This window comes from Achroia grisella, unplaced genomic scaffold (assembly GCF_030625045.1).
Source record: "Achroia grisella isolate CSIRO2021 unplaced genomic scaffold, CSIRO_AGI_Agris_v1 utg15219, whole genome shotgun sequence".
NCBI lineage: Eukaryota > Metazoa > Arthropoda > Insecta > Lepidoptera > Pyralidae > Achroia > Achroia grisella.
In genome coordinates, this window is record NW_026712649.1 from 28,719 (window position 1) to 54,220 (window position 25,502).

General features: G+C 36.9%; 4 protein-coding genes across 4 annotated transcripts; 3 read left to right on the forward strand and 1 right to left on the reverse strand.

Annotated features, from left to right (window-relative positions):
• The first annotated feature begins 166 nt into the window (after window positions 1-166).
• On the forward strand, window positions 167-7,344 carry LOC131840982 (uncharacterized). Its single transcript, XM_059189201.1, has 5 exons — window positions 167-315; window positions 398-568; window positions 5,384-5,617; window positions 6,002-6,322; window positions 7,123-7,344. Exons 2-5 carry the CDS (start codon window positions 446-448, stop codon window positions 7,342-7,344), a joined length of 900 nt encoding a protein of 299 aa, XP_059045184.1. The 5' UTR covers window positions 167-315; window positions 398-445.
• A 3,503-nt stretch (window positions 7,345-10,847) lies between these two features.
• LOC131840987 (uncharacterized) lies at window positions 10,848-14,699 on the forward strand. Its single transcript, XM_059189206.1, has 4 exons — window positions 10,848-11,070; window positions 13,065-13,241; window positions 13,617-13,718; window positions 14,565-14,699. Exons 1-4 carry the CDS (start codon window positions 10,939-10,941, stop codon window positions 14,697-14,699), a joined length of 546 nt encoding a protein of 181 aa, XP_059045189.1. The 5' UTR covers window positions 10,848-10,938.
• A 6,830-nt stretch (window positions 14,700-21,529) lies between these two features.
• LOC131840981 (uroporphyrinogen-III synthase-like) lies at window positions 21,530-22,984 on the reverse strand. The gene is made up of 2 exons (XM_059189200.1): window positions 22,815-22,984; window positions 21,530-22,714 (listed from the first exon to the last, which is right to left on the reverse strand). The coding sequence occupies exon 2, from the start codon at window positions 22,628-22,630 to the stop codon at window positions 21,884-21,886; it is 747 nt and encodes a 248-aa protein (XP_059045183.1). The 5' UTR covers window positions 22,631-22,714; window positions 22,815-22,984; the 3' UTR covers window positions 21,530-21,883.
• A 514-nt stretch (window positions 22,985-23,498) lies between these two features.
• LOC131840985 (uncharacterized) lies at window positions 23,499-24,934 on the forward strand. The gene is made up of 2 exons (XM_059189203.1): window positions 23,499-23,786; window positions 24,686-24,934. Exons 1-2 carry the CDS (start codon window positions 23,499-23,501, stop codon window positions 24,932-24,934), a joined length of 537 nt encoding a protein of 178 aa, XP_059045186.1.
• Window positions 24,935-25,502: the final 568 nt, after the last annotated feature.

Genomic DNA, 25,502 nt, shown 5'->3' on the forward strand with positions numbered 1-25,502 from the left:
ATTCTTTAATAGTAGTTTATATTAAGATGTTCTGTTATATACAAGCTTCTAATATTGTAATTTAGCATTTAGCATTTTTTAAAAGATCAATTTAGCACTTTCTGGTTAAGGTCATTTATTTAGAACAATTATGAATTTTTATCTTGTAACACTGTTACACAGGCATAAAAAAAATATGATAACAAACATGGCGTGATAGAAGCGTCTTCGTATAATTTGTTTATTAGGTCAACGTATCTTTATAAGATATTCGTCTTGGCGGATTATGTCGTCACATACCAGAGGGCGAAATCTCCATGTTAACGTACGGAAAAGGTAACGTTCCGTAAAATAGTGTTATAGTTTGATGATGGGAAAGCTTACCCTCTTGGTACTGGATGTGATGTGGTGATGACAGGAGGTGCCGGGGCGAAGGCGCTCGGCGGTAGACCAGTGTGCGGGTGATATGCAAGCGGCGCCGGCGCGCTACGTGTCAGTGAGCGAGCTGTATTCGACCGACGAGGTGGAGCTGCTTTTAGACGAGATTCGCGAACTGGAGCCCACCAGCTGCCGCGGCGAAGACGTGCAGGTGAGACGACCATGCTCTTCTTATATATATGTGGAATGGTGTAAAAAAATCGCCTTTAACATACATGTCGGCGGAGCACCACAGGAAGATCATAGAATAAGCATGTAGTCAGTTTTACATGATATATTTGATATATTGCTAGCCTATTTAATTTCACTAACAACCCCCTTTTAACCAGGAAAGGTGTTTAACTAATAGAGAAATTCAGCTTCTCCACAAAACTATGCAACACTCAACTGTTACAATATTGCTATGGTCCTTACAAGTTTGTTGAATTGCAATGAGAAATATTCTTATTTTGTAACTGCTATTTACTATACTAGCTCGCCCTCACGGTTTCACCTGCATTAAATTTATAGCATATATGTTATTCTGATGCATAAACTATTTTACTGTAAAGTTTCATCAAGGTCCGTTAGTAGTTTTTGCATTTAGTGTTTGTGTGAAGGAGTAACAAACATCCATCCATACTCACAATGTTTTGCATTTATAATAATACTGGCTACCCACCCCGGCTTTGCACGGGTGTACATGTATTATATATATAAACCTTTCCCTTGAATCACTATGTATTAAAAAAACCTCATGAAAATCTGTTGTGTAGTTTAAAGATATAAGTATACATAGGGACAAAAGCGACTGAAACTTTGTTTTATACTATGTAATTATATGATTAATTTACAAGCAACTACTTTTATAATATCCCTCAAAAATTTGAATAGTGTCATGTAGTCCCATGATAAGCAGAGCTAGTGTTATGTGTATTAAATTATCGATATAAATACTTAGATTTTATAAATATATATATAATATATATAGGAAACACCCAGACCAATATATACAATTATAAACATGAATACAAATGTGTGTACTATGTGAGGAATCAAACTCATGATCATGTGAAATAAAGCAGTGCACTAAACCTTTTGACAACTGAGGCTGTCATATTTGAATGGCAGCTGAAGAAAAACACAAGTGAAAGAAGGAAAGTACTGATCTAATAAGGGTTTAAGTGTAAGACTGATGATCTTTGTTTTGATATGAACTTGCAGTTTGCATGTGTATATGAGAACAAAATAGATAGGTTTTTTTTTTATTAATCTCGGGACAATTCACACAGCATCATCTTGACCCAAGTTAAGCTAGCTAAAGCTTGTGTTATAGGTACTAGATAACTGATACATAGTTTTTTTTTTGTAAATACATACATATTATACATAGAAAACATCCAGACCGATACAAACAATCATACTCATGAATACAAATGTTTGTGCTGTGCGATTAATTTAACCCGCAACCATCGGTCATAAAGCGGTGTGCTAGATTACTAGACCACCGAGGTCATCATACTTGTTAACATTTGTATTGAGCATAGAATTTTATAAATGCTTTGATAAGTTGAATGGTTTAAGAACACATTACTAGGGTGGACATGTTCCATTAAAAAAATTAGAATGATAAAGTGTTCTTGAGATTTGTTTTAACTTGAGTGGTATTACTTGGGATTTTCAGCACGGCTCATATATTCCCACTTATTATCGTAGTCCTGATGAAATATTATTGGTTGATGAATTATACACACATAACTTTAGCCAATTTAATGGAGTATTAAATAAAACAGGAAAAATCTTAGATTTGGTATTATCAAGTATGACAATTCAAGTGTCCGATTGCACGGACCCGCTTGTTCCAATTGATCCGTATCATAATGCTCTCGTGTTGACTGTTCCCACGATTACGTTAACACCTTTGAAATCAGACAGTAGAATTAAATATTTTTTCAATAAGGGTGACTATGATAAAATAAATGCGCATATCGCCGGTATAAGCTGGTCTAGTGAATTCTCTTCACGCTCACTAGAGGATGCGGTTGATTTCTTTTATTCAACTTACATTGAATTGCGTGACCAATATATACCTTCTAAACGTATTTCTAAGGGATCCAATCCAATATGGTATTCACCCTCACTTATTAAAGTCATTAAAGAAAAACAAAAATATTATAGGAAGTTCAAAAACTACGGAAATCTCTCTGACTTACATACATTTCGGTTGCTGTGCACACGTGTTAAATTATTATTAAAAGACTGTCATCAAAAATATTTAAACTCTGTTGAAAACTCAATACAGAATAATCCACGGTACTTCTGGAGCTATATGAAATCGCGCACTTCAACCAATTTAATTCCTAGTTGTATGAATTATAATGATGCGGTCCATAATACAGGTAATGATATTTGTAACGCTTTCTCGTCATACTTTCAATCTACTTTTTTACAAAACGGTTCTTCCAGTAATCATGTTCCAATTTCTTATACTGACAATATAGATTCTGTTTCCGACATTGCTAATATTGTAGTGGTCCCCTCGATGATTGATAAACTGCTCTCTGGTCTCGATATATATAAATCGGCTGGCCCAGATTATATGTCAGCATATTTTTTAAAAGCTTGTTCTAAAAATTTATCCATTCCCATTTGTTTATTATTCCAACGTTCTCTGGCCGATGGAATAGTCCCAAAAATTTGGAAATCTGCCTTTATAACCCCTGTTCACAAAAAAGGCCCAAAGAATAGAGTTGAAAATTATAGGCCTATTTCTAAATTATGTCACATAGCTAAAATATTTGAAAGATTAATATATAATCAACTCTATCCAGCGGTAAAAAATTCCCTACATCACTTTCAACACGGGTTTATCAGTGGACGGTCTACAGTGTCTAATCTTGTTCTATTTAATGACTATTTGACAGAAGCCATGGATGATGGACACCAAGTAGACGTTATTTATACAGATTATAGTAAAGCATTCGATCGCATTGATCATTGTTTGCTTTTATCTAAGCTTCAGTATGTAGGAATTAGGGGCGATCTTCTTAGATGGTTCTCGTCATACATTGATAATCGTTCTCAAGCTGTTGTAGTCAATAATTATGTTTCAAGCTGGGTTTCTATCCCCAGCGGCATTCCTCAGGGTTCATTATTGGGTCCTTTATTATTTATTATTTTCGTCAATGACATCAGTAAATGCTTTCATTTCTCTAAACTCCTGTGTTTTGCTGATGACATGAAAATTTTTTCTAAAATATCAAATCTATCTGATAATGCAGCTATTCAGTCTGACTTACATAGACTAGACAACTACTGCGTCACTAACAAGTTAGATTTGAACCCTTCGAAGTGTTTTTCGGTTATATTTACACGCAAACTTAACTCTATTCATAATAATTATTTGCTTAAGGGTCAACAGCTAAAAAAAGTATCGCAGATAAATGATTTAGGAATAACACTCGATTCTAAATTAATATTCGACACACATATTAACAATATTGTTAATAATGCAATGCGCGCCCTGGGATTTGTTATGCGTAACTCCAGCTGCTTCGTACAAGCTAAAACTTTAAAAATACTTTACTGTACACTGGTGCGCAGTAAGTTGGAGTATGCATCTCAGATTTGGAACCCCAGATATGATACGTACATTGCACGTATCGAAAATGTGCAGAAAAAATTTGTCCGTTTTCTTGCCTACCGTATCAAACAGCAATATGACTCTAAACATTATATTAGTATGTGTAAAAAACACCACTTACTTACCCTTGAGAAACGCCGTGAAATTGCTGATATCATTTACTTGATCAAAGTAGCCTCTGGTGACATAGACTGTCCTGAGTTACTTTCAAAATTTAATTTTAATGTACTAGCTAAACGTACCAGATTTACTCCTTCTATTTCTATACCTTCTGTATCATCTAACTATAGGCAAAACAGTTATATGTGGCGAGCAAGTAATAACTTCAATAGGTTAAGTAGGGTGTTAGATATTGATTTGTTTTCCGATGGAATATCTTTAGCGAGGGCCGTGATGAGCAGGCAATTCTTTGAGTTATAGGTATTGAATTTAATGTTACTTATATGCATTTCCATTATTCAAAAATGTTTGTTTGTTAATTTCAGCATATGTTTTAATTTAGTGGATTGTTATTGTTTGATATATGATTTTATGAGTATTTATAACACAAACACGCCTCTCGTGTTAGCACTGTAATTTTTTTTTTCTATATTACGTTTCTATCCGTGGAAACCTATAAGTGGCCGTTATCATTTAATTATGTTTATAACTATGTTTGTAAATAGCCTTGGTTTTCCGAAAATAAATAAATAAATAAAATAAATAAATTTGTTTCAATATTTTCAGTTCAAGGTTTTGGTTAATTTAATTTTATAGCTATTCTGGAACTCAATACCTTTTTCTTTGTCTAAAATGCAACACTGTTATGTATATATATTTTTTAATTTAATTAAATAGTTATTCACATTAAACCTTTTTGCAATATTATCCTATATTCTGTTGAGTTGTTAAATTGTAAAGGACCCTAAACAATGGGATAAAGGCAAGGCAATGATGAATCAAAATGAATGAGCAATTAAAGCCCCATATTGTTTTAAAAAATATATTGTTGGTTCTAATAGCTACTGCCAACTGGAACTTTGAGTCGGTTTCCTGAATTAAGTATTTACAAAACATGTATTGAAAAATAATTTTGCAAGTATTTTTAAATACAATAAATGTAGAATATGCATGACTTGAATTTAAAGATTACATAAACTTAAATATATAAGTTTATGTAATCTTTAAATAACAATAGTAATAAGTAAAGATTTTTTTCATATTGTGTATAGCTGAATCGTCCATGTAGAAACTTGTCTGTTGATCATTCTTTAACATAATGTCTGCTATACTCGACATCGTCATTTCATACTGGAACTGTTCCTATGGGTAGTTTACTAACGAGGGGTGTGTGTGTGGTCGCAGGACTTCGAGATCGCGGGCAGCGGGTGCGGCGCGGCGGCCGGGGGCGGGGCCGGGGGCGGGGGCGGGGGGCGGTCGCCGGCCGGCACGGAGGCCACGGAGGCCACGGAGCGGTCCTGGGACTCGCACGCGCACTACCGCCGCCAGCCGCCGCCGCGCCCGCGCCCGCTCGCGCCGCTCTACTGCCGCCTGCGACACCTGCGCTCGCTGCGCGGCGCCTGCACGCTGCTGCTGGTGGTGAGTACCGGCCGCGGCCCGCACGGAGGCCACGGAGGCCACGCAGGCCACGGACCGCGAATGATAGGATGTTGATCCCGATGAAGTTAGACCAGGTAGGTTATTGTTAGAAGTTCACCAAGAATTAACCGTTGAGGTGAGGATTTTTAAGGGAATGATGAATGGTTAGCACGGGCTACTATTCCATACACACAGTTGACGTTCTCGCTGCTCGTACCGATCGATTTACATCATCTTTTCTTATGTGATCAAATAAAAATAGTACTCACTCTCTCACTCCCGATGTCCGTGTTTAAAGTCTCTTACAAAATTGCATCTTTGAAGTGAAGAGTGAATAAGTAGTGTTAGAAGTAGGTGTACTAGGTCAGGCGTTATCATCGGCAGGCGTGCTGCGCGGGCTCGTGCGGGTGCGTGTGGGGCGCGGCGGGGCTGCGGGCGGCGCAGCTGCCGCTGGCGGCGCGCGTGCAGCTGCTGCAGCTGGCGGCGCTGTCGTCGCTGCTGCTGCACGGCGTGCTGCTGGCCATGCACGTGTCGGGGCTGCAGGCGCTGCTGCCGCTGGACTGGGCGCGGCTGGGCGCGTGGACCAGCGCCTGCAGCGGCGCGGCGCTGGCCGCCGGCGCCGCGCTCGTGCTGCACGCCGTGCTGGCCGCGCCCGAGTACCGCTGGGCGCCCGCGCACCTCGCGAGGTTGCTGCTCTCCGCCTCCGTGAGTCATACGTTTTATTATTCCTTGACGGCCTCGACCGTCTAACCGTTTGGTCCACCGCATTACTTTCAATCTGCCGCGACTCGTAATCAAATCGTTTGTATCGGTCTGGGTATTTTCTATGTATTTATAGAAAAAATATATTGAAGTATTTATATCGGTTCTCTAGTACCTATAACATTAGCTCTACTTAGCTCGAGACTCGATGACGCCGTGTGAATTGTCCAGGATTTTTTTTTATTGATTTCGCTCGTGAATCGTAGTCTAAGATATACATCAATACATACCGCCGCACTCAGAGACGTTTAATGATTACTTTAAAGATTTCAGTTAATGATTGATTAGTAATAGTATTGCTTTTATACGACACGTTCTTTCATACGCGATCTAGAGCTCAATCAAAGTGATATTAACCTGCTCGCTAGGCCTAACTGATTGATTGCATTTTACTATTTTTGTACGGTTTGTGTTAATTAACTTTATTTTTATTTTAAGACATGTTTAATATTTATAAATTGTCCATAACTATGTCTTTACTCCATAATCGGATGTTAACATTTTTGCAATGATATTTAATTATTACAAAAAATTGGACGCCGCAATGCGCGAACCGGTGGCGCGCGGTCACTCTCGTTCTCTTAGTGTACATTTACATGTTAATTTTTAAGCATATTCGCACGTGAATGAGCTCGTCCGTGTAAAGGCAGCTAATGTACGGCACGTCTCCGAGTGCGGGCGGGAGAGCAGCAGCTATCGCACAGACTACGTGCGAGTGAGATGAGAGTGGTGTGCGTCCGCAGGGCCTGGGGCTGGGCGGCGCGTGCGCGTCGGGCGCGCTGGTGGCTGCGGGCGCGCGCGCCATGTGCGGCGCCCGGCCGCGGGGGGCGTGGGGGGCGGGGGGCGCGCGGGGGGCGAGGGGGTCGCGGGGGTCGCGGGCGTCGCCGTCGCCGCGCGCCTCGTACCGCGCCGTGCCGCCGGCGCCCGCGCCGCTGCCGTCCACGTCGCGCGACGACCCGTTATAGTGGCCCCCGCCGCCCCCGCCGCCCCCCGCCGCCCCCGCCGCCCCCGCAGGCCCCCGTCGCCGCGTTCCCATACTGTGATCTCTCGTTCGACGCGTGACGTGTCGCCTGTCCGAGTGCGAGGTCGAGTCCGATGCGCCGTGAGTACGAGTGAACGATCGAGATGTGAGTGGTTGTACGAAATAGTCGCTCGCTCCGAAGCCTGACGGTACGGGGTTACCGATGTCTATGATGTCTAAGCGAGTCTATTTCGGAGAGCGCTATGACCAAATTGTTAATATTGTGAAAGCTGACCGTTAACGCAATCGTATTGAAATTGAAGCGAAATCACACGTAGTAGATCACATCTATTATATTTACTCTTCCAAGTATTTTATTTGTTTATCTATATATTTTCAACTAATGCACCTCACACTCGTTTCGAATCGATTATGTGGAGAGTATTCACGTTTGGATTTCGTTTTGATTGCGTCAATGATTGGCTTGTCGATATCGTTCATTATATGGACTTGTAGCCAGTAAATAACATTCTATGTAGAATGAGATATGTTCTGTAGTCTCCGCTCGCGCGGTGCGGGAAGCGTCGTGAGTTTGCGACGTAACGTTACGCGAGTCTGATCTTGATGCTAGTCCTTTTTATTAGATTTAATAAACGTTCGTTCGTATATTTAATTCCGCGCAATTTCTCGAATAGTTCGTTGCACGTGCAGCCGCCGGTGCGCGTCCGTTCGTTTGTTTCTCTGTCCCGTTTTCCTATTCGTCCAATTTGTATAAGTTTCAGGAATATTTACACACTATTAGATATTTACTATTGAAATGTATATTATACAAATGTCAAGGGTACGTTTCTACGTTAGACGAATATAATGGTGTTAAGTAATAACTGTTGTCTAGGGATGGACTCGAAGGCGTGGCGCTAGTGCACACGAGCCGCGCTGTCTATATCTACTATATGCACGTAGTAACGCGATATCCGTAAATTATGGCACATGATCATGATCTTCAAGCCTGGGGAACCAGGAGAATCGTAGGACAGATCGTCGTGGAGATCTTTGGGGGAGACTTTCGTTCAGCAGTGGACGTCTTCCGCGCTGAAATGACACCCTTCCCCAGTTTTAACACCAGCTGTGTTCACGTTGTGAATCTCTCCTAGTGTAGAGGCACAATTTGATTTCACAATAATACAAATTAAACATGTTTTTATACCGCTGAATTAGAACTTTAGATTTTCGTTAAGAGTTAAAATTTCGTATTTTAATACATATTAGAAATAGAAATAATCTTTATTCAAATAAACTCCGAACAAGCACCTTTGAATAGTCATATTTTTGATTATACTATTCATTCGGAATGCAAACTCATCACAAGAAGAATAAGTAAGAAACTTGTGTGTTACTCTTTTGAATAGATGCTTTTTTTATATATACTATAAGATACTAACAAGTAAGAGACATGCGACAATCAATATAGAAATCGCTACGTACTCATTCTTAGTGCAATCAGATAATATTGTCAGCGCTTTTATTTTATTTTATTAGGTGATGAAATGTTACATCACGATTTTTAGGACCCCTTCCCACTTCTTTCATCCCTTACGTTCAACCCGCGTTCTTAAATTGTGTCATGATTTACGTCCCGTAAGTGCGTGCCGGACGCTCCCGTGACGTCACAGTGCGTCGCCGCTCACGTGCGCGTCGCCACGTGCTCGTAGTCCGAGTTAATTTCGACGTGACGCTTGTAATGGATCAAATTGTTTGCATGATATATATAATGATGTTCATAAGCGAAATATAGGTAGTAAGTAAAGTTCGATTGTAATAAGAATTGTTATAGGAGATAATTTTATACTGTCTGGTCTGTCGTACACGCTCCCCGAGCTTAGAACTTGGTACAGTTGTTCATGTTCACCGCGGACCGTGTGGACTATACTCATTCCAATATTTATTCGCATTTATTGCACTATATATACAGCTTGTCTACTTGTATTGATATTATTGTATAACTTTAACACATTTCTTTTATTATTGTACACACCATACATATCACAATGAAATAATATATTAATTTTTGTTTTGTATAATTTATTCTCGGCGGATTATGTTTGTAAGTTTACCTGTGTTGGCGAGGGTGTTCAGTTGAGTTGCGTGCGATTTGGATTGCTTTGTGTGTTATTTATATTGTAAGTGAGGATCGTATTATGTTCATGTTCAGGAGGACAATGTAAGTTACCATAAGTGACCGTGTACGGTGAGTCATTTTTACTTTAAAATTTTAATAATAATATATGGTTTTATACAAGTATGTTGTTTTTATATCACCGTGCCATAGGCCGCGGGCGATCGACTGATATACTTTATCGGCGTTATCAGAAATCAGTACATCTTAGAGATATACTATCAAGATTGAAAATTCTTAATTGTTTATTGGTAGATAACAGCAAACAGCAGTCACAATTAGGATTTGAGTTGCAGGCGATTTGTTGAATACGTTATTCTTTAACTTGCCTGACTTATTCAAGCGGGGCGGATCTACCTAAGGGCTTTTGGGCTGCAGCTCAGGGCCCCGATTATACAAAGGGCTCCTAGTCCCCATTGAAACAATATTTAGAATATAAAAAAATATATAGTGTTAAAAACCCATCATAACCCATGCAAGTGCGAGACTATTGAAAGCAACGGGGAATTTCTGGTCGCTTGTCTATGGTCGGTGTATTTTTTTAGTTGAATAATATCATTAGGTAGGCCCCTAAGTAGATTTAGTCCAGGGCCCCGGACAAGTTCACGATCCGCCCCTGTGTTCAAGGTAAACATTTCCATGACAATACAAAGTATTTACAATAGAAATAGAAATTATCTTTATTCAAATAAACTTAAGTCGCAGGTTCGATTCCGCGCACAATGTTAACAATTGTATTTGTATATTATGTATGTATCTAAAAAAATAAATTTAAGTATTACTACGACTGATTTAATCTTATTGCATATTTATATTTGACCCAAAAAATTTGTGCTGGTTGGTAGTTTGTATTCACACGTTTCGACTTGTAAATGTAAACTTACAAGGATTACTTAAAAGAGCAACACACAAGTTTCCTGCTCGTTCTTGTTATGATGAGACAGCTTTCCGAACGAGCGGTAGATAAAAAAATTGTTATGACTATTCAAAAGAGCTTAAATTAAGTTTATTTGAATAAATGATTTTCTATTCTATTCTATTTTACTATCAGTTGCATAGTACAACATAGGCTCTGCCTAGCTTATGACTCGATGGCTATTTAGATAACATAAATATAATAACGTAATATCTAATATTTTTAATATTCGTCAGCACAGATTATATCAATTTATATATTAAAAAGATAATATCAAATTATTTGACATATAGGTGGCAGAATAATAGTCTATTTACAGGCTTGGAGTGGATAGAATTTTATCATGATATCTTAATGAATATCGAATTAATGTTTATTTTTAAAAACTATAATGATTGTACAGTCTGCTAAAAAGTGGAAAGCTATATGTTTATACAGAGACAATTATTTTATACCGATTTGTAAAAAAATATGTGTATCGAGTGTACTTGTAAACACAAGTGAGGATGGGTGGCCGCGCGGAACCAGCGCTTCCCGTTGACGATCTGTCTAAATCTGAGAAGGACGTACTTCGGGATTACTACAGTGCCAGCAATTACGTGGTCTCGCCTGGTGGACTGCTGAAAGTTGCTTCTGTTGTAAGTATTATATTGTAAAAAAAATACAAAGTAAAAAAAAAATACGAGCTGAGTTTCTTGTCAGTTCTTCTCATCTCGAAATCATTCCGAACTGACGATAGATTTGACATATCATAACAGTCTGTAATAGACCTACATGAATATATTTTGAATTTTGAATTAGAATTTACAGCTAAATTATCTCCGTTATGACTCAACAAATTTGACGACCTCGGTGGTCTAGCGGTCCAGCACACCGCTTTACGTCCGATGGTCGCGGGTTCGATTCCTCGCACGGCACAAACATTTGTATTCATGAGTATGACTGTTTGTATCGGTCTGGGTGTTTTCTATGTATATTATGTATGTATTTACGAAAAAAAAATATCTATGTACTTGTATCAGTTATCTAGTACCCGTAACTATAGCTTAACTCGGGTCTAGATGGCGCTGTGTGAATTGTCCTGAGATTATTATTATTAATATTATAATTATATGTATTGTATTGTAATGTATGTTGGACTCCAGTCTCCGCAATTAGCCTCTCATTCGGGCCGTTGTGCGTGCAGAGCCGGACTACTAAAGTAGCCAGCCAAGCTCCTCCCAAAAGCGCAGAAGTCTGGTATCTTCACAGGCTTCACGGAGCGACCTCACCGTTCCGAGGATTTGTTTTCGTTGTGTGGCCACTGCAAGCACTCCAGCATTACGTGAGCGGCCGTTTCTTCGGTTATAGAAAAGTGTAATTAAAATATAGGAATGATTGGATGGTCCGTTAGTTAGCGGTAACTCTCGCCTATATACATGAACAGCATCGGACATCACGTTATCATGTGACAACCGTGATACCACTCATGTTATCATTCCATAGGACTATGTGTGTGTACACACTCACTATTTAGTTAGTAGTTATACAACTACTGACTAAATAGTGAGTGTAGTACAGTTCTCGGAGAGAGGGAAATACCTAAAGCATCACAATCTAAAATGAGTAGAGTGAACAATATATATATGAGTCTGTGACCCATACAATCTGGATGCTATGATGTATAAATGATAAGTCTGGGCTGTTTTCCAAATTGATATATTGAATACACGCTGATCGAGTGTGGACTGGATGCTTGCTTGTGAGTATTTGGTGTATTGAAGGAAAAATGGTATGTCTGGGCGTTATATGAACGCGGAGAGGTGTAAAATGCTGACGGCTGTACGGTGACGCACCGATTTTGATGATTATTACACTCACATGATTAAGCTGAAGTATCTACTACGATTATTCCTTTGTATTTATGAATATTGGTATAATATTCAGTTACGGATCTTGATGATATAGTCGTAGCGTCTGAACGTACGCTGGTTCTAACAATAGTGTAGCACCAAGAATGAATGTGGATTGTTGTACCAATGCTGGTGCAATGTTTAATTGGAATATTTTTTATGCCGCATTCTCTGAATTTGTATCTGATATTGCTTAACGAATGTCACAAAGTGATGACTGTAGATTTGCAACGATTTGTACGGAAAAGAGGAAATTGTTTGGATTTTACGATACATAGATCACTGTATTTAAGGAGGTATAGAATATATGTTTAATTACTGTGTAATAGATATTAACACTAAATTGTACCTGCTACTTTTTCAAACTTTGATTTTGACAAAAGCATCAACGTGCCAATTCATAAAAAAAAAATATATTTGTTTTTTAAATTTAGTACACTGGCAAATATACAGGAGTGCCATGCCAGTGCCAAAAATACATTATGACATTGGTGGCATCTCTAAAATGTTAAAGGAATGGCAATACTTGAAGACTAAAAGATTGGTATCCAAGGTCGTTAATAAATTATTCAGAAAAAGCGAATGCATTAATGCTATATTTAATTCTTCTAAACGGAACACAGCTTCCAAATTAGGCCATACAGGATCTTATGCAGAAGTAGTTAATATTGATCGATTTCTGGTAGTGTCGTGTAGTCGTGTCAGGATGCAGCGTGGTGTTAAAGTCCTCGTGGCGGCAGGTGACGGCAGCAGTGGCGACAGCCCTGTTGTTGAACAGCCGGGGCTGCGACGCAGCGCCCGGGCTGGCGGCCAGTGCAGCCAGCGTGGCGCTGGCGGCGGCCGCGCTGTCAGTGCTTCTCTACAGCGGCGCCCTGCTGCGACTGCCGTTGCGAGCGCCTCAACTCTGGCTCTACATTGTCAGTACTCCTCACCATAACATTCATAAGTTGCTTCCAAATCCGGCTCGAAGGACCAAAGATTGTGAGGGTTTTAGCCCATACTTCCGTGGTTATGATAATAAAAAAATATATCACCCTGGACAATTAACACAGCGCCATCTGGTACCACGATAAGCAGAGCTAGTGTTATGGGTACTAGACAACTGATATAAATATACATGGGATACATTTTTTTTGTAAATAAATACATATCCAGACCGATACAAACAATCATATTCATAAATACAAATGTTTGTACCGTGCGAGAAATCGAACCCGCGACCATCGGATAGTAAAGCGGTATGCTAAACCACTATGCCACCGAGGCTGTTGTATATGAGTGTGTGTTTCCAGGATATAATATTATCGACTGTGCTCGGCGTGCTGTTACTGGTGTCGGCCATAATGAGCTTGACGACGTGCGAGCTGACCCGGCCCGTCGACTACATGCACGGAGTGAGTTTGTAATTACTGTAGTGATATTGAATTTAACACTGTTATTTCGGAAAGCCAGTTACTGGCGTAGTGTATTTTATAAATTGTATCAACATATATATATATATATATAGTATAGTATAGCCCTAGTTTGGTAGCTATAGCCCTAATGTAGAAATAAGTAATCGTTCAGGGCAATTCATACGGTCCTATCTCGTCCCAAGCTAAACAGAGCTTAATAGACAGCTCATGGAATAAATAAATACATTTATTTTTGTAAAAACACAGATGAACACAAACAATCATGCTCATTAATACACAAGCATGCAGAACACTCAGGAAACTGAACAGCTTTTCCAAGAAAAAAACCTCAATAAACTTTTTGATCTAAATTGAGTAAGTGACCACGTTGTTTATTTACACTCAGAGGACGGTCATAAAAAAAAATCCTACGCAATAAGTGCCGCAGGGTTATAATAGCTCGTGCTTCGGACTGCGTGTTCATGACCAAGTTACAAAACTCAAGTTTGTCTTTGTGTAGATACCAACGGCGGATCCAGGGGGGTCATGGGGGTCATGACCCCCCCCCCTGAGCTGGTTCCAGGACTTAGGTGGACCACTAATTGAACATAATGATTTCATTTATATATTTTGACACCATACAGATTTTAAGTAACTACTTACCTTCAATATTTAATTAATTTAATATAATAACTTTGTACATTATTAAAGTACCAACTTTTTACTTGTATCTATTGTTATCAGAATTAAATTATAAGTTCTTGACTTGACCACGACTCTGTGACCCCCTCCTGGCGCCAAAGCTGGATCTGCCCTTGGTAGATACAGGTGTTAATTTTTTTATAGCCGCTGACCATCGTGAGTGCCGGCATGCTGGTGGGCAGCGCAGCAGTCACGTACGGCGCAGTGTCGAGCCGCCAGCACGGGTTGCAGTCCCGGCGCGAGCCGCCGCGGGCTGACGTCCGCGAGCATGACGCGTGACGGGCGGCGTTACGTTTAGCGTAAATCATAGACAATTATTTAGTAATTTAGTTGCTGGACTGCATTCTTGGACATTTGTATACATCATTATTTTAGTATCATGTTTTTGTCTAGCTTAACTTATGTTGCCTAACTTACTTATTTAAACAAAATACCTACCTCATGTAATAATTATAATAAAGTAAGAAACGAAGAAGTACTACACAGGGTAAAAGAAAAAAGGTAAATATTTAACACAATAGAAAATCGACGAGGAAAAATGTTGGGATACTTAATACGGCACGATGATTTCATGAATATTATTATTGAGGGGAAAATAGAGGGAAAGAGGAGGAGGGGAAGATCAAGGCACAGCTACATCAAACAAATTAAGAAGAAAATGGGAGTTGTGACGTATCAATAATTAAAGAGCATGATGGATGACCGCGGAAAATGGGAAGAGCTCCACCGACAAGAGCGTAGCTCTTAAATTATGAATGAATGAAATAATTATAATATTAATACATAATGTACATAATTATTATTTGCACAATTTGACCCACTCAACACTTCCTATGCCACGCTGTATTGGGTTGACTGGAAGAGATCTCTTTTAGAGATAAGTCCTCCTTTGTTAACGTTAGTTCTAATTAATATACTTATAAAATGTATTTCAGTGCAATAAAGAATATATAATAATTAATTTAGTTATTTTTAGATAATATAAGATACTTAAAAAAAACAATCAAAAGAGGAATAAAAACAAAATAAAAAAATAATCGGTCCCCACGTAAGGCACAACGCGTAGTAAGGTTTACGTAGTTTTTCTTATGTATAGATGCCCTAGGGGCTATGATCTAGCCACCCGGGGGTTGCTGCCCCGGAGTAGATGCCCCAACCTTCACCTCTCTGAGGGGGTTTGATTTGGTCTTGATGTTTAGGAGATCTGCCAGCACATAATTAGCAGAATAACTACTTCTACTCTGCGCAGGAAAATAATAGAATCAATAGAATAGAATAGAATAGAAAATCATTTATTCAAATAAACTTAATTTAAGCACTTTTGAATAGTCATAACAATTTGTTTTTTATCTACCACTGAAAGCTGTCTCATCACAAGAAGAACGAGCAAGAAACTTGTGTGTTGCTCTTTTAAATAATCCTTGTAAGTTTACATTTACAAGTCGAAACGTGTGAATACAAACTACCAACAAGCACTAATTTTTGGGTCAAATATAAATATGCAATAAGATTAAATCAGTCGTAGTGATAAGAGCAGACCAGTCCCTACAAGCAGCACTCGTTCACGAGTATGACGGATGAGCCAGCCATCACTGCGCTCGACCATATTTTAGGGAGCCCATTGACCCGGCCCACCACGCCGCCACATGTCTGGACATTTTAGTGAGCATGACTACTCATTCCACACGACCACGTCACAGCTATAAAAATTACTATATGGTAGTTACAGTATTCGCACTTTACATAAGGATGCATGCGGCAATCAATACAAAAGCCGCTACGCTATCATATATCAAGAAAGCAGTATGAAAATTAAAATTATAACGTTGTCCGCAAATAAACTTATTCTTGCTATATATTGCTATCATCTATAAATTCATCTATCTTATAATAAGGCTTTTTTACATAACATTTGTTTAATATAAGATTTGAATTGCCTCTCTGTAAGATTTAGCGTAGACTCTGGCAGTTTATTATAGAATCTTACGCAATTACCATAAAATGAATTACTAACTTTGTGTAGACGGCATTTAGGTAAAATTAGCTTATTTTTATTGCGTAAGTTTCTACTTGTACAGTCTTTAAGTTTCTTGAAACTATCTAAGTTTTTCCTTGTATACATAATATTTTCATAAATGTACTGTGAGGCAACGGTGAGGATATTTGATTGTTTAAAGCATTGACGTAATGACTCTCTAGAACCCATACCATAAATAGAACGTATGGCTCTCTTTTGTAAAATAAATATAGTATTTATATCGGCAGCTTTACCCCATAGCAGTATGCCATATGACATAATGCTATGGAAATAACTAAAATATACAAGTTTTGCCGTCGCCACGTCTGTTAATTGCCTTATCCTTCTAATTGCATAAGCAGCAGAACTAAGTCTACTGGCTAATTTTGAAATATGGGGCCCCCATTGTAACTTCGAGTCCACTGTTATTCCTAAAAAAACTGTATCATTAACAAAATTTACTATTTCATCATTAAGCAATAGCTGCGTATTTACTTGTTTTACATTAGGCAGCGTGAATTTAATGCACTTAGTTTTGTTGGAGTTCAATAATAGATTATTACATGTGAACCAATTTAGTATAGCAGAGATAGCATAATTTACATCGTCTAATTGATTACATTGGCGACCAATTTTAAACACTAACGAAGTATCATCCGCAAATAACACTATATCTGCAACTTTCTCTACCATGTAGGGAAGGTCATTTATATAAATTAAAAAGAGAAACGGGCCTAATATTGAACCTTGAGGAACGCCCATTTTTATATTAGTTCCCTTAGACTTTACACCATCAATATCTACAGTTTGCACCCTATCCTCTAGATAAGTTTTCATTAGACTTAGGTCATTATCTCTAATACCATAATGTTTGAGCTTGTACAAAAGTGTTTCATGATCTACGCAATCAAACGCCTTCGACAAGTCACAAAAAACGCCGAGAGCATCCTGTGAGTTTTCCCATGATTCGAATATATGTGTAATAAGCGCTACGCCTGCATCAGTAGTAGACTTGCCGGCAGTGAAACCATATTGCTGACTGTGAAGCAGTCCGTTATCCCTGAAGTATTTTAACATTTGGTTAAACATAATCTTTTCAAATACTTTACTTAGAACTGGCAAAATAGAAATTGGTCTATAGTTGCCTAGCTCAAATCTATCTCCAGATTTAAAGAGTGGAATTAATTTGCTAAATTTCATTAATTGAGGAAACACGCCATTATCAACACATTTATTGAAAATAGTAGCTAGATAAGGAGCAACAATATCTATGAATGTACTAACTACTTTAACTGACATGTCCCAGAGATCTTCCGTATTTTTTAAATTTAACTGTTTGAATATTTTTATGACATGAAAAGGGCTGACATGTGAAAATTTAAATGTTAAAGAGCAAGGGCTGACATTAGCCTCCAGTAATGTTTTTGCTCGAATTGGAGATGAGTCTAGAGAAGATGTAATATCAATCGGAATATTAGCAAAAAAATCTTGAAAAATATGAACTATATCTTTTGTTGCTGTTATTAACTTATTGTCATAATTTAATGAGAATTGATTGCAGGCTTTTTCAGACCGTCCAGTTTCTTTGTTTATAATTCCCCAGATGGTCTTAATTTTGTCAGAGGACTGATTAATTTGTTTATTTATAAAATTAGATTTAGCTGCAATACAAACTTGTTTGAAAATTTTAGAGTAATTTCTCACATAAGTTGTAAATTTGTCATCAAATCTATATTTTTTTTGATCATATAAATCAAATAAAATGTTTCTACTTTTAAGTATTCCTACTGTTGCCCATTCTGTAAATTTAGATTTAACACAATATTCTCTTTTCTTGAAAATATTCTGGTATTCTTTTGACAAAAGACTAATTAACTTGGTGTAAAGAATATCAGGATTATTAAGACTGACAGATTGTAACTCTAAGTCTAACTTATATTTAACCGTGCTTTTGTATTTATTAATATTGTAAGCATTTATTTGTCTTTTTGATCTTTTATTATTGGTATTTTTTTTAGTCTGATTACTAAACTTAACAACTTGACCACAGTGATCCGAAGGAAGTTTATTTATTATTAATTTTTCAATATACTCACAGTTACAAAAAACATTGTCAAGACAAGTAGCAGTCGTAGCGGTTACACGAGTGGGTTCCTGAAAGACATTACTCAAATTAAAAGACTGAAATAAACTAATAATTTTTGTACATGTGGGTGTATCACAAAGAATATCAACGTTAAAATCACCACACACAATGATTTTTTTACTGCTATTAAATACTTTTTTTAATATATCCTCCATCACCTCTTCAAATACATTATAATCACTATTAGGAGGCCTATAAACACATATAAGTATATAATTATCTAGTTCTATACATGAGATTTCTGTACAACACTCAATAGAAAGTCTAACAATGTCAGCACGTTCCTTTACTTTAATATTATTTCTTGCAATTATCATAGACCCACCTCTGTTAACTGACTTTCTATTGAAGCAGCTGACAACATTATAATTATTTAAACTGAACATCATATTGCTTTCTTTAAGCCAATGTTCAGTGAAACAGATAATGTCAATATTGTATTTTTCCAAAAATAATTGTATAATTAATTCACTGCCGGGAAAACTTTGTATGTTCTGATGAACAATTACCAATTCTAATTGCTTTCCCTTTGTCTTTGTTAGCAGTTTAAATCTGCAGTCAAATTACTTAAATCACTATTTAAACAAAAATTAATAGAATCATTTGTTATGTCACAATTTTTATATTGAAGTTTACCATGTAAACTGTTCATGAAGTCAATATTATAAGCCACTAAAGTGGCTATTTTATTCTTAGAAGATTTAGAAAGATACATTGTATCTTTTGTCAAATAAAAATCACTAATAAAACTATTAGTGTCAAAAAATGTAAAAACGTCACTATGACGACATGTCAATGTATGTAATAAATTATTAAGGTAATGTACCTTATTGTTAATTTTTTTATGATAATGGCTACTTGTATAAGGAAGAGCGCACAATACAATCTTATATACATTCAATTGTAACAAATATTGAATACCTTTAATTATATCCTGTCTATTTAATTTAATACTATTACCTAAAAATAACACAACTGTGGTCATTTTATTCATTTTAGTAGATTTAATTTTGTTAATAATTTGTGCAAATGATGCCCCTGGCATACAGTAATTTAATACATCACCCTTAAGATGATACTTCAATATAGACCCAAAATTACAGCCTATTCTGTCAGAAAACACCATTGTGCTACTTTTAGGAGTATAGTCACTGACACAAATCCCCTGAACTTCATTTATCTGCACAGTTGAAACTGAATTATTATTTGGCAAAGTTGAATGATCACATGTACAATGTTTAGTTAATGACTCAAAACGGTCAGCATTGTATTTACTGACATCAATCAAATCATCCATTGCTAAAATATGCTCCTGGATTTGAAAATGAATGAAACAAAATGCCAAAACAAAATATAGTTTATTGCGAAATCAAAGTATAAAAATAATTATATCTTTATATACTATGTACATATATTTACCTTTTATTTACATACAATAAAACAATACAGGTCATGGGTATACAGTATTTTTTTTAAACAATGGCTTGGGTAATTTATTTCTCTTTTAAGTGAATTGTTAAAAATAAACGAAAATCACTGGACTTGGTTTATGGAGCTGAGGTATACAGAAATAGCTGTACTTATATGACACTACACAGGTTGATTTCCGTTACCACTCAGATTGAGGCGAGGGAGAGTATAGAATCATGGCACTATGCAAAATGTACATATGCTTGTCTTGTAAAGCATTGAAAGTTTTAAATTTAATTATTTTTTTTTTCCTTTAAAGTTTTAACAAAAATATACACAAGTATTATATGTCATTATAAAAGTATTTAGATAATGATTAAGACGGCCTGGTTAATTTAATTGACTTATATAAAAGGAGGCAATGTTAGCTTTAATTTTGAAAATTTAAATTTATCTATTTAATCAACAATATATTCTGGATAATAAAAAAATTGAAGACATGAAAACGAAATAGTGGGTAATACACTAATTTTAAAATAGTAATTTTTTAAGTGTTACTATATCTATTTTTATGACCATAAATTATGCCATTTTATTTATCTAGATAACAAAATATATAATTGTGATTTCAGATTTAACAATGTACAATGCCTATATTCAGAGTTGTATATAATCAAAAGTTATCTATACCCAGCACCAAACATCTATATCTAGAACTAATTAAACATTTGTAATGACAAGGTTAGTTGACTAACACTATTTAAATAATATTGGCTGCCACATCATCCTCAGTCACAATGTTGAACAATATTTGTATTTATAAAATTCTAATTGTACTTAAGTTTGATCAATGACAATGAAAAATTACAGAAAAGTTAATAAAAACAGTGACAATTTCTTCACTATGATGATTTTTTATTGGGTTGCTTGGGCCATTTTCAGATGTTTGTAGCACCTGTAGCACTGCGACCTACAAAGATCTATTGTGCTCGCCCTTTTTTAAAGTTCGCTACAGTCGCAGGGACAAGGATTGAAGTATATATATATATACTATGATTAGTAATATGTGTTAACTATATTTTATTGTAATTTAACTATTACTCCCTGTGTACAAGCAGTATGCCTGTTTTAAATTTTTAATATTCTTATACACATAATTCGAAACATTTATTAAACACATTAACATCCCTATGTTATGAGCTCCTTAACATCCCTATGTACCTATGAACTTATAGGTACATAGGGATGTTAAGAAGCTCCGTAACCGTAACCGAAACTATAGGATATCCGATATAAAAAAATATCAGTAACCGTAACCGAATCCGAAATAAAAGTTTTGGATAATACCGGATAGGGGCGGAGCCTAATTGAGACACGTTATGTAATAGTAAGTAATTTTATTAACTATTTGTATTTTACTTTTGAAATTTCTTAAAAAATTAATATTCATTATCCGGAGCTAATGGATAATCTGAAATAATTTCATATCCATATCCCGTATAATAATCATTATTATATCCGAAACCTATCCATATCCATAACATCATTGGTACACATACACTAATTTTTTAACTTTCATGTATAAAATTACACTCATCACCTCTATAACAATATATATTATACATTGGTTACAGATTTTTAAATTTTACTACAATTTATCACAATAATGTGCTTCAAATGCAACAGAAATTTATCACAGTAATATTGCCTATCAAAATTCTTATAAATTTTGGTATATTACATATTATTTTGCCTAATGTTATACCTATGTTTAGCTAGAGACAAATACCAACACCAGTATATTTTGTTGATATCACATTTAACATTTATATTTTCACTTTTTTTGTACATATTGCAATTAACTAAACCAAGACTCAATTCTAATTAAATTTATTGGTGGGGTGTGAAATAAGAGTTAACAGATTGCACAACACTCTCTGGGACAGGTTTGGCTGCGACACCGGCTATTTCTAAGCCCAGATTTTCAATTTTGTGTGCTGTTGTGTTGCCGATAGCAAAGTGTGGCAATGTAGAGAGCTTGTTGTTGAAGGTCTGCAGCTGACGATGAATGTACTCGCACCCCGACGGGCTGAAGAACACCATGCAGCACGGGTCCTGGTCCCCCTCGTTCAGTGCTATCAAATCTTCTTTAAGACTCTCGTTCTCCTTGGTTTCATACACCGTGACGGAATCTATTGTAATCTCCTGCATCTGCAACATGTTGGGAAGGGTCTCCGATCTCAGGTTGCCACATGGAAATAAAAATTTTGAAGTCTTTGTATTCTCGGTACTGATTAATTTGGCTAGGTTTTCGGCATTACCTGCAGTGCTTCCCAGCGGTTCCAGGCCTAGTGAAAGAGTTATTTTTTGACTGCTCACAGGGCCTACTGTGTAGACTTTTTTCATATTCCATGTTACAAACTTGGAGGGATCCCAACATTTGGACACGGCGTCTATGGCGCGAGGGCTGGTCAGTATTAGGCCCTCGTACTCGTTAAGTGCAAGTTTATCTTTGAGAGCGTCAAGGTTTATGAACGAGAATCGTAAGGGTTCCACAAACACCACTTGATAATTGTTCTCAGTGAAAGCTCTTTTGTAATCTTCTGATGCACTTTTGAATAAAACAACTTTCTTCATGTTAATGTCGATGCGTAACCGTAGGCCTACTGATAGCTACTCAACAAATCCTTATTCTTTATTTCAAAGGCGAGCTAGTTGACCCTGAGGAAGGAGGATGTTATTATTGTAAAACGCTGGACGTTCACGAGTCAACACATTCGATTAAACAGGTAATTTCCATGCATAACACTTTAGCACTTACATGATGTTTACAGAATAGACAATTGACACAATTAAAAGTAAAACAACTGAAGTTAGTATTAAATGAAATTAATAATGTAACAAAAACTAAGAAAGCTAAGTATTTAATATATAAAAATATTTAAATAATGTTAAGGAAAAGAAATTATGAAGAATTGAAAGTTTATTAGAAATTAGAATAAACAAAGTTTTTTTCCAATGACAACTTGTTGAAGTTGACAGTTTTATCTGACTTATCTTGTCAGTTTTTTTTTTGTTTTATTTATCCTTAATGGAAAGGCAATCAGTCTAAGCCCATACAGCCGTTGTCTTTGGTATCATTTCTGTATTTTATTATCTTGTCAGTTTCAAAGGACTGACTTACGATGAGACGCAAACTGAATGACAATATGTGGTGCAAATGTCAGTCCTAGCTTCTTTATAAGAATTTAAGGCGCTGGATGCAACGTATAAAAACAGAGTAAAATGCAAGTTTTGGTTGTGACAATAGCTTTTAAATCTAGAAGAAAAAAATCCGACGTTTACTCTGTCAAGTATTTATTAAATAAATTTATTTTGATAAAGTTCACATTTACATATTTCGATAAGATTCCAAAAGAAAACTAAGCAGTTTATGTTCGATAACTAACTTACTTGACATAATTTACTGGCGATGTGAACCGGGAGTCGATGTTTGTGGCTCCCGATGCCGTTGAGCACATGTTCAAGCGGGCTTATCGTGACAGCGCTGGTGGCACTGCTTTTTCTACCAGCGCAGTATTACGTACCAGACTTGTACTCCAAGTCGGAGGAGGAATTCGAAACACCACAGACTCCCACTGTTTCCCCGCCAACAAACGCTTGGTTCTACCTTGCATTCACTCATTTTCCCCCTCTAGACATATTTTTTACACTCGTACTATTGATGTCAGCCTTCCTTACGTATATATGCGAATGGATTCAAAGGAAAATAATGGAAAGAAGAATAGTCAAGGTGATTTATAATTTCCGTCATTGTAACTTATTTATTAACGTATATGAATCTAGTGAATTATGAGTACCTACATTAAAATTATATTATATGATGAGGGTACTGTAAAAACCTTTTTATGTTTACATAGTAACTGTTTTTTAACATAAAAGATATTATGAACCTCAAAACTTTTGCTAGAGTAATATACTGATATAATATAATATTAATATAATATAATTTCTAATTGGAAATATAAATAATATTTATTCAAATAAACTTAATTTAAGTACTTTTGAATGGTCATATTTTTACTATTCTACCGCTCATACCGGAATGCAGAGTCACAAGTAGAACCAGCAAGAAACTTGCGTGTTCTTTAGTGTTGTTCGGAATTATTTTTTTTAGAATTGTGTAAAAGCCGAATAGCAAAGTTGATATAAATAAATTAATAGTCAGTTTAGTTACATAATTCCATGTTATCAGAGCAGACCAGTCCTACAAGCAGCACTCGGTCACGAGTAAAAATAAATACTTGTTACAGTTTCTTTATAAGTATATATATTTTTATTGGGTTGTTTAAGCCATTGTTAGGTGCTGGTGGTGCAGTTGCTTGGACCTGTAGCACTGTGACCTACGAATCTACTGTGCTCACCCTTTTTTAGAGTTCGCTACCTAGACCCGTCAGGGACAAGAATTCAAGGATATTCTTAGGAGCGATGGTTTTTATCTCCTCATGAAAGAGTGTAAACTTTCCAAAGGAGATATATCGTTTATACATGAGTGGGCTACAACCATATAGGTTGTGTAGTGGCGTTTCCTCATCAGTTTAGCAAAATCTGCAGATTTTTGTTCTTTATATTACTGTGCCTTCTGTGTGTGCTCTTAAATGCAAATAAAAGATGTATCTGTCTATCAAACAGTTGAACCAGTACTTGTTTGCGAGCGTGGACCGTCTCCGCGAGTGGGACGCCCGCCACGAACAGCTGGAAGCGACTCTGAAGATGGTCCAGAACGCCACCGCGGAGTACAACCTGCTCCTGTACTTACTGCTGCGGAAGCACCGCTGCTTGGCCGCGCACACAGGTCCCCCCTCCAACTGCTTCTTCGATAAGGAGTTCGAGGATGACCTTTTTTTAAGGAGCCCTACGGTCGAGCAGCCAGCGCTGTGACTAGCTGTATTATAATTAATATTTCTGATTCGTGTTTGATTGTTCAATATACTTATATAGCATTGTTTTTAGTGTCTTTAATATTATATCCCAGTGATCGAGGATTATGTCGTAAGGAAAGTGTATAATATGAGCGTGGATGGATGGAGAAGAAGAGGACGCCCTAAGAAAAGATGGATTGTGTGAAAGATGATATGAATAAAAGGAGAGTATGCTCAGATATGACGACCTATAGAGAGCCCCAAATAATGGGATAAAGACAAGCCCATGAAGACGAATATTATATCCCAGTGTTTTTTTTGATGATAATGGAATGGTGCACCCGCCTGCCCTAACGGTGTACGCTGGCGGGGCACCAGTGGAGGATGATAAGATGAGCATGAGGTCAGGTCAGTTAGCCCATCGTGACAAATTCACCAGGAATTTAACACGATGGTTTCCAGGGGGAACCGCGTGGAGGTCGACCTGACATGGTACATTGCTAGCAATGGAGTTATCAATCCAATGTGGATTGATAACCCCTTGCCCCCTATCCCAGTGAGTTCAAAAGGCAAAAAATAAAAACAAA

What these genes read in the sequence shown, in the direction of transcription:
- LOC131840982 (XM_059189201.1), top strand. Translation starts at nt 446, where the DNA reads ATGCAAGCGGCGCCGGCGCGCTACGTGTCAGTGAGCGAGCTGTATTCG. An exon ending in GCCGCGGCGAAGACGTGCAG is followed by an intron (nt 569 to 5,383) that starts GTGAGACGACCA and finishes GTGTGGTCGCAG; the next exon opens with GACTTCGAGATCGCGGGCAG. An exon ending in GGTTGCTGCTCTCCGCCTCC is followed by an intron (nt 6,323 to 7,122) that starts GTGAGTCATACG and finishes GTGCGTCCGCAG; the next exon opens with GGCCTGGGGCTGGGCGGCGC.
- LOC131840985 (XM_059189203.1), top strand. Translation starts at nt 23,499, where the DNA reads ATGCCGTTGAGCACATGTTCAAGCGGGCTTATCGTGACAGCGCTGGTG. An exon ending in TGGAAAGAAGAATAGTCAAG is followed by an intron (nt 23,787 to 24,685) that starts GTGATTTATAAT and finishes TCTATCAAACAG; the next exon opens with TTGAACCAGTACTTGTTTGC.
- LOC131840987 (XM_059189206.1), top strand. Translation starts at nt 10,939, where the DNA reads ATGGGTGGCCGCGCGGAACCAGCGCTTCCCGTTGACGATCTGTCTAAA. An exon ending in CTCAACTCTGGCTCTACATT is followed by an intron (nt 13,242 to 13,616) that starts GTCAGTACTCCT and finishes GTGTGTTTCCAG; the next exon opens with GATATAATATTATCGACTGT. An exon ending in CCGTCGACTACATGCACGGA is followed by an intron (nt 13,719 to 14,564) that starts GTGAGTTTGTAA and finishes ATTTTTTTATAG; the next exon opens with CCGCTGACCATCGTGAGTGC.
- LOC131840981 (XM_059189200.1), bottom strand. Translation starts at nt 22,630, where the DNA reads ATGAAGAAAGTTGTTTTATTCAAAAGTGCATCAGAAGATTACAAAAGA.